Source organism: Rhamphochromis longiceps, linkage group LG13 (genome assembly GCF_057381845.1).
Source record: "Rhamphochromis longiceps isolate RC_006_pf linkage group LG13, R_longiceps_female_GT1.1, whole genome shotgun sequence".
Classification (NCBI taxonomy): domain Eukaryota; kingdom Metazoa; phylum Chordata; class Actinopteri; order Cichliformes; family Cichlidae; genus Rhamphochromis; species Rhamphochromis longiceps.
In genome coordinates this window covers 24,799,964-24,809,315 of record NC_140569.1, presented here as the reverse complement: position 1 = coordinate 24,809,315, position 9,352 = coordinate 24,799,964, and the positions used below count along the sequence as shown (strand labels likewise).

The 9,352-nt window shown below is 50.1% G+C and overlaps 1 protein-coding gene across 1 annotated transcript in view; it reads left to right on the top strand.

Moving 5' to 3' along the window:
• The first annotated feature begins 4,587 nt into the window (after positions 1-4,587).
• LOC146655909 (uncharacterized) overlaps positions 4,588-9,352 on the top strand; it is a 4,815-nt gene continuing 50 nt past the window's right edge. Inside the window, exons 1-2 of the mRNA XM_085428644.1 lie at positions 4,588-5,936; positions 9,268-9,352. The exon at positions 9,268-9,352 is cut by the window's right edge and continues 50 nt beyond it. Of these exons, the coding sequence (XP_085284770.1) occupies positions 4,815-5,936; positions 9,268-9,270 (1,125 nt within the window). The 5' untranslated portion in view covers positions 4,588-4,814 and the 3' untranslated portion in view covers positions 9,271-9,352. The remainder of the gene's footprint in view (positions 5,937-9,267) is intronic.

Below are 9,352 nucleotides of genomic sequence, written 5' to 3'. Positions count from 1 at the left end.
ACAGGAACATGTCCTACATTGAGGCTTTTGAAGTGTTTCGGGAGATAAACACATTACTGTTCGTTACATAACTATGTAATTATAAAAGGCTGATTACGAAACAATACTGTGTTACTTTTTCACTCTTTCATCTCTTTGTGACTTTTCATTAAGGTTAAACACATAAAGAAGTCAATCGCACAACTGATTGTAATGAATGAGGCAGCACCACCGTGGGTATGTAGCCTGACACTAAGGAGTACATCAGTTTATGGCCTCCAGTTGATGTAAATCAGAACATTTGCATGACACAAGAACATATTTTTCGGGTGAGAACAGTGGAAACCCTTCAAGCAACACACCAACAGTGCAGCGCATAAATCTGTCTGAGAGGAGGTGAACTCTGGCTGACAAGTGACAGCCATATCATACATAAAACATCACATGTGAATAGAAAATAAATTCAGAGAAATCTTAGACATGTATTAGCCATCTTGAGTGTGTGATGCAACACACTCCTAATCCCAATCTTTCATTTCAAAATCTTGCAATATTAGATGGAAAGTCAAGAAAAAAAGCGCACGCCACTTCTTGAATGATCTTTCAGCTCTTCCCTATCCTTGGCGTCGCCCTCTGTTACACCCTGTCCTCGTTCACTCCATCCATGAAACGCCTCTGTGGTCTTTCTCTTTTCCTCTGTGATATTATTCTGTTATTATATGTTACCTTATATATGTAATCAAAGTAGTTAAATTAGAATACTGCTGTAGATCATATTATACCCTTTAATCTTCTTTGAATCTTCAGCCCAAAGATTCAAAGAACTGCGTGTTTTCAACACCTCCTTCCTGCCAGCTCCATAATCAAAATCCTTTGTCTGAGCCACAACATTCTTCTGATACGTATGATTAAAAAGTAAAAAGGTTTTTACCATATATCATTAGTCGACTGGGTGTGCGTTTTTCCTCAAAAACACAAGAGTCAACAGCAGCTGACCGGAGGTAAATGAGCCTGTTCTCACCCTGCTGACATGGCTGGATCGTCTCCAGGTAGCGCGGCCTTGCACACAACTCCCTCTAACCAAACTCTGACAGAGACTGATGTCCCAACATTAAGCACCCTGCACCACTTTACATTTGACCATAACCTTGCTTTGTTTTCCCCCTTCAGTGATACGGCTTTATAGCGCCGTGCGTCTCGCACAGTGTCAAGAAAGATGGACGCGTCTCCTGCTTTCATATTCACTGGCTGTAGGTATTTTAGAAGTCGGCCCAAAGTAAACACTGCTCAATTCAGGGTATGGTCACATTTGTCAGCACTTCCTGTGTAATTACAATTGAGGCTTTGCAGCCAAATTGAGCATTAAGAAAATAAATGAGGCTGGTTTTGTTTCTGGTAAGCAAAAGCAAAGAGGAGATTTATTTTAAAGCATGGCAAACATTTGTGATTATTTAGCTTTTATATAAATTGCCTTATAATGATGTTGGTACACAGAGGGCATGAAAACAGTCATTTAAAGTAGGAAAGTGGAGAGGATCCTTAGAATTAATTTTGTATGGAGCAACAGTTATAGTGTCAGATCACATTTTAATTGGTATAATATAAAAATAATGGAACATAAAGTTTATCAAGCAAGCCCTTATCAACTTAAAATGGTATTTAGTGATGTAAACTGATACAACAGGAATGATAGTGAATCGTGAGACTAAATTAAAAAACAAAAGCACAAGGGTGTTAAACACTCAAAGGAATAAAAGTCTTATCTGCTGGAAATGAAATGATATTTAATTTAAATATAACTTTCTGTTTTAGGACAATTTGTGTATCACGTCTGTGACAAATTGAAATTTAAGTAGACTGCTGGGTTGGAACACATCATCCTGATAAGTCTGCATACTGGGAAAAAAACAGCCTCCATCATGTTCAGTATAGGGAGGCAATTTCTCCACAGAAAGCTTGTACAATATAAAAATAATCTCATTATTGCACGGTAGATTTTCATGTCAGTCAAGAAACTTGTACTGCTACAGTCCATTATAAGCACACAATTTCAGCACACCGAGTCTAGATGGATTTGCTCTAAGGTTACTTTCAAAGTCAAATTATAATTCTGGACCACGAGGGACGAAAGGTGATTAGGCAACAAGTTTGATCGAAAGTTTTCTTTCAAAACACCAAAGAATTTGAGAAATTTTAGCATCTTTTGACACTGATTTTTGTTCGGTTCAGTCACTGGAAAAAATAAATCCCTTTACAGTCACAATCTGATTGGTTGGATGGGTTAACTTCACATGATCATGTTTATTTTTCTTTGTTTACAATATTATAGGATTTAGAGGTCTTCACACAAACACTGACTTTTTCCTTTCTAGCTTGTGACTCAGCCTGGTTTCACTGATGTATATATAGTATCTCTCTGCAGCTGCTTATCTGAGGAGATAGAAACGCCACTAGTGTACTTGCACAATGTTGTCTCCATTCCTTTGTCTACAGTATACCGACTGGCCAATCGTTGCAATCAGTTGCTGCCTGAACGGCACTATCATATTATTATTGTTACATGGTGGCTCTGTTAGACAGCAACATTTGTGGTTGCTGAATCCATGTGTCCATTTCCTGATTTGCCCTGTTCTGTAGATAAAGGTACAATTAGTCCGATTGATTTCTAAGTGTTGTTATTATTCAAATATGTTGAAACAAAAAATTTTACACGAACAGTAGAAAAAACACGTCATTGTAGGGTCCGCAGTTGTGGGGAAAACATAGCAGCTAGCTGCAGCTGTTAGGTGGATATATATGGCCTAAATGTAATCCTTTTAAACTCTCTTGGCTGACTAAAGCGTGTTAGTCCTCCAGTATAGCAAACATCGAGCACTTGAAAATGGAGGGATAAGAAAATAGAATTTAATTAATTGCAATCTGCTGATATTTTACAAACTGTAAGTTTATGGAATGAAAAAAGGATGATTTGACAGTTTTTTTTGCCAGTAACCTTGGCTAACTTTTTCTCTATTAGGGGAGTCATCACATACACTGTTGGCTGTAAGAGAGTCAAGCTTTATTAGCTGATATTAGCCTTTCGCCAATCGATCGTTATCTAGGGGAGACCGGGGATAGTTGTAACATTTTTGACATTTCTGTCTGTAAATTGGAGCTCGTTTAAGGTAGTGGATTCAAAATGTAATGCAAAGTATTTACATGTCTCGGCTATTAAATAGTGCAGCTATTTTCTCTGCAGCACAATTGCCCATTGCATGGTATGGCCTCAAACACAAAGAGTGAAATGTTACAATTAACCCCATAGTCTGGGTTAGTTGTAACATATCCTGGGGTGAAATGTAACACAATGAAATAAGGGTACTAACAAAATATTAACATGTAATCTTTGTTTATTCAACACATGAATGCACTTACATCCATTTATGTAGCTGTGTGTGTGTGTGACAGAATGCAGAAATCTAGCTTTTGAACATATTCCAACCCCCCAAAAAAGACAAATTCTGGAATTTTCTGCAACTGAATATTTCATTAATTTTGATTGGTCTTCCTTGAGTTTGGCCTCATTGGCTCAGTGGGCATTATAACCTACAGCTCTTGCACCAATTTTGAACATAACAATGAAGCTGAAAAATTGTAGTTGTGCACCAGCATCGCAATTCCATTACTTTTTATCATGGCTTACCTTGGTGTGGTTTGCAAAGTGCTTCAGAAAGATGACGAAATCTGTTTCTTGCACCCATCCTGATTTATTTCCACTACCAGTACTTCCTACTGGTCCATCTCTGACACAGTGGTCTGCATAATGTATGTGTGGGAACACAAACAGTGGAGGAATTGTGTTGCCAATGGCATTAACCGCATATACAAAAGCGACCAGTGAACCTCTCTCTGCTGATGTCGTTGCCCCAACTTGTTTAATATAAGTTAAAGTAATAGTGTGGTAAGTTGTAACATCTGCATTATTGTTACAACTGACCCAGACTCCTATAGCCATGAACTAGCTAACATTACAGCCAACGGCTAAAACATTAGCACTAAAGACCTACACAGAATATATCCCCATAGACATACAAATAACATAATTTAAGTTTGATGAGTTTAACTGCAAAGCAGATAATGCTATTAGAAATTGAAATAAAGTAGAAAAACTTACTTTTTGGCATACAAATTACTTTTTTTCGTGTTAAATTGTCTGTGTTTGACAAAATGTGCTGATTTTTCACATGTGATAGCAGAACTGAGTTGGGCATGCACAGGATGAGTCACATCATTTGAAACTTAGCCCTGACTGGAGAAATTGGAAGTGTTACAACTGACCCACGTTACAACTATCCCCGGTCTCCCCTACATTTATATTAGTGGATACATTTTAAAAGTAAGAAACAAATTTAAAACATGTTATGAGTGTTGATGTTGTAGTTTGCTCACCAGCGGGCACAAACTATACAACGGGGCGGTCTACGGTAGCACACATGTTGGAACCCCACAAACACAACAATCGTTGTTTAAATGAATAAATAAATAACTCAAATGTTCGATTCTGCAACATTACCAGTTATAGAAAAAAGGAGTCTGACTTATTGGACTAAATGTTTCTGTGGCGGAGGCGTGGCCCCGGGCGCAGCTGCAGGGGAGGAGTGGAGCGGAAGGCTCATCAGGGCGGCGCTGCGAGGCCGGTAAGAACAGCTGATGTTGTTTATGGACTGATGATGGTTTCCCTCCCCTGTGTTATAGTGAGACGGAGAGGAGCGGGAGAGGAAGAAAGAGACACACATAAGCTGGGATGGACAGCTGTCATTCTGTGCGATAGTATCAGTGTGTGAAAGTGTAAATAAATGTGGAACTTGGCGATAAAGACCTGTGTGTGCGTGTACCTGTGCCTAGTATATTCCACAAGTGGTGCCGAAACCCAGGAAAGTGCCGGTGGGGAAATGTCCGACCCACAGGCCGCGCCACCCGCCCAGCCTCTGCAATTCTTGGCGCAGATGCTGGCGGAGATGGCGACGATGAGCCGGGATCAGGCGGCCGACCAGCGTGCCCACCTGGCCGCGCTGCGGGAGCAGACGGACCGGCAGACGCAAGTTCTGGAGCGGCTGGTCGGGGCCGCTGCCACGCCGAAGCCCTCGCCACTGTCGGTGGCGGTGCCCCGGATGGGGGACGGGGACGACCCACAGGTTTTTTTGGAGACCTTCCGTGCCACGGCGGAGGCTTGCCAATGGCCGCGGGAGGAGTGGGCTCCGCGGCTGCTCCCCCTGCTGTCCGGGGAGGCACAAACAGCGGCCCTGAGTCTGCCTCCGGCGTCGAGGAGCAGCTTCGCGGACGTGAGCCGGGCGGTGGTGGACAGGCTAGGGCTCACCGCCGAAGACCACCGCCGGCGGTTCCGGGCCTGTCGGCTGGCTACAACGGACCGACCATTCGCCTGGGCCCGGCAGCTGCGCGACGCGGCGGTACGCTGGCTGCAACCGGGAACATCGGAGGGGGAGACGAAGCTGGTGGACAAGGTGGTGCTGGAGCAGTTCACGGAGGGATTGCCAGCGGAGACGGCGAGATGGGTCCGGTGCCACCGGCCCGCAAGCTTGGAGGTAGCGGTGACGCTGGCGGAGGACCACCTTGCCGCTGGAGCAGGGGAACCCGGGGACGCCGGACGGAGGCCGAACAAACAGGCCCCGGTGCCGGCCCCGAGGCGCCGTGTGCCGGCACCAGGGCAGGCAGAGCGGCTGCCGGCGCTGAGCCCCACTAACCCTTTCGCGGCGTTGGTGCCGTCCAGGGCAGCCGAGCCAAGTGGAGCCGCCCCCGAGCCACGGAGAGCAGCACAGACGCCGGGGCCGGAGTGTTGGAAGTGCGGGCAGCCGGGGCACCTGAGGAGGGATTGTCCGCTTATGGAAGTGGGGCAGGTGTTTCGTGTTGCTGGCGCCCCAGCACCCTTCCCCGGTCCAGGAGGGACATACAGTATTCCGGTAAGGACTCGAGGGGGTATACGCCAGGCGTTGGTGGACACGGGCTGCACGCAGACCCTCGTACACCAAAGCTTGGTTCGCCCCGGGGCATTGCTGGAGGCAGAATGGGTGGAGGTGAGGTGTGTGCATGGTGACGTTCACAGGTATCCCATAGTGCCGCTGTTATTAAAGTATAAGGGCAAAACGCATAGAGTAACGGTGGCGGTTAGCCCGCGCCTGTCGCACCCCCTGATTCTGGGTACCAATTGGCCGGGGTTTCGTCAGCTACTGGGACAGTACGCGGGGGTGCGATCACGACCGGAAGCGGGGTGTAGCGTGTGCGCGGCGTCCGACACTGACTCCGGGGGGGAGGAGCCGGCGGGTCCCTCACGGGACGTCCCGCCGGCCCCGGAAGTGTCCCCCATGGGTGATTTCCCACTGGAGCAGTCTCGTGACGGCACCCTACGCTCAGCCTTTGACCAAGTGATGGCTATTGATGGTCACGTGGTGCGCCCTGAGGCCGCGCAGACCTACCCACGTTTCGTCTTATTAAACGACCGATTATATCGAGTGAGTCGTGACACTCAGACAGAGGAAACACACACCCAGTTGTTGGTGCCGCAGGGCCGCCGGGAAACGCTTTTCCAGGCGGCCCACTATAACCCCATAGCAGGGCATATGGGCTATGAGAAAACTCTGGAGCGAATAACGGCCCGATTTTATTGGCCGGGCATCCGAGCGGATGTGCGCCGCTGGTGCGCGTCCTGCCCGGACTGCCAACTTGTTAACCAGCCGGCCATACCGAAGGCGCCGCTGCGCCCTCTCCCCCTCATTGAGGTCCCGTTTGAGCGCATCGGCATGGACCTCATCGGGCCGTTTCACCGGAGTGCACGCGGCTACCGCTTTGTGTTAGTCTTGGTGGATTACGCAACGCGGTACCCGGAAGCAGTTCCGCTGCGCACCATCTCTGCAAAGAGTGTGGCGCAGGCACTGTTTCAGGTCATCTCCCGAGTCGGAATCCCGAAAGAGATACTGACTGACCAGGGCACGTCGTTTATGTCTCGTACACTGCGGGAACTGTACGAATTACTGGGCATTAAATCTATTCGGACCAGCGTCTACCACCCTCAGACTGACGGGCTGGTGGAGCGGCTGAATAAGACTTTAAAGTCCATGATTCGGAAGTTCATTAACGAGGATGAACGCAATTGGGATCACTGGCTAGACCCTCTGTTATTCGCAGTGCGGGAGGTGCCCCAGGCCTCCACGGGATTTTCTCCCTTTGAACTGCTGTTCGGCAGGAGGCCACGTGGGGTGCTCGACCTGATTAAAGAAAGCTGGGAGGACGGTCCGAGCCCCGCCAAAAATGAGATTCAGTACGTGTTGGACCTGAGAGCAAAACTCCACACTTTGGGGAGGTTGTCACGGGAGAATTTGCTCCAGGCTCAGCAGCGTCAGCAACGCCTGTATGACAGAGGGGCTAGGCTCAGGCAATTTTCACCGGGAGATAAAGTGCTTGTGTTACTCCCTACTTCCAGCTCGAAGTTGCTCGCCAAGTGGCAAGGACCCTTTGTGGTCACACGGCGAGTCGGGGACGTGGACTATGAGGTCGCTCGGTCGGACAGGGGAGGAGCCACGCAGATTTATCACCTCAATCTCCTCAAACTGTGGCGAGAGGTTGAAACCGCTTCTCTGGTGAGCTTGGTGAAGGAGAGAGATGAGTTGGGGCCTGAGGTGCCAAATTCTATCATTCCCGCCTCCCTCCCTTGTGATGACCATCTCACACAGGCCCAGAGAGCGGATGTTGTCGCTTTGCAACAGCGTTTTGCGGACGTGTTCTCCCCCCTGCCCGGCCGGACGTCCCTCATCGAGCACCATTTCGTGACGCAGCCTGGCGTGACGGTGCGTTCACGGCCCTACAGGCTCCCGGAGCACAAGCGAAAAATCGTGCAGAGGGAATTGGCGGAAATGCTGAGGATGGGAGTAATAGAAGAGTCGCACAGCGCCTGGTGTAGCCCCATCGTTCTGGTGGCGAAGAAGGATGGGTCTATACGGTTCTGTGTCGACTATCGCAGGGTGAACGAAGTGTCACGCTTTGATGCCTACCCCATGCCTCGGGTCGACGAGCTCCTGGACCGGTTAGGCACGGCCCGCTTTTTCACGACACTGGACTTAACCAAGGGCTATTGGCAGATTCCCTTGTCTGCCGAGGCCAGGGAGAAAACGGCCTTCTCCACTCCGTACGGTTTGTACCAGTTCGTGACACTTCCGTTTGGCCTGTTCGGGGCCCCGGCCACTTTCCAGCGTCTCATGGACCGGGTACTGCGTCCGCACGCAGCGTATGCTGCCGCCTACCTGGATGACGTGATCATCCACAGCGACACCTGGGCGGAGCATGTGCTGCGGGTGGCCGCGGTCCTGGAGTCCCTGAGGGGGGCGGGGCTCACGGCCAATCCGAAGAAGTGCGCGGTTGGACGGAGGGAGGTGCAGTATCTGGGGTACCACCTGGGGGGCGGGCAGGTGCGTCCACAGGTGGAGAAGACGGCGGCTATCGCATCCTGCCCGCGCCCCAGGACGAAAAAGGAGGTGAGACGGTTCTTGGGGTTGGCGGGTTACTATCGTCGCTTTGTGCCGGGGTTTGCGCAGCTAACCAGCCCCCTGACCGATCTCACTCGAAAGGGTGCCCCGGATCTGGTCCAGTGGACGGGGCCGTGCCAGGCGGCGTTTGTGCAGGTGAAAAAGGCTCTCTGTGGGGAGCCGCTGCTTCACACTCCTAACTTTTCCCTCCCTTTTATTCTGCAGACTGACGCCTCGGACAGAGGGCTGGGAGCCGTTTTGTCCCAGCAGGTAAGGGGGGCCGACCGCCCTGTCCTATACATCAGCCGGAAGCTAGCAGAGCGCGAGCGCCGGTACAGCACCGTGGAGAAGGAGTGCCTGGCCATCCGGTGGGCGGTCGGCTCCCTGCGCTATTACCTCCTGGGACGCTCATTCACCCTCTGTTCGGACCACGCCCCGCTGCAGTGGCTCCACCGCATGAAGGATGCCAACGCCCGGATCACCCGGTGGTATCTGGCGTTGCAGCCCTTTAAGTTCAAGGTGATCCATAGGCCGGGGGCGCAGATGGCAGTGGCCGATTTCCTCTCTCGCTCGCGGGGGGGGGGGGGGAGTTGGCTCGGCCGGACGGCTCCCCGGCCTCGAACGGGCGGTGGGGGTGTGTGGCGGAGGCGTGGCCCCGGGCGCAGCTGCAGGGGAGGAGTGGAGCGGAAGGCTCATCAGGGCGGCGCTGCGAGGCCGGTAAGAACAGCTGATGTTGTTTATGGACTGATGATGGTTTCCCTCCCCTGTGTTATAGTGAGACGGAGAGGAGCGGGAGAGGAAGAAAGAGACACACATAAGCTGGGATGGACAGCTGTCATTCTGTGCGATAGTATCAGTGT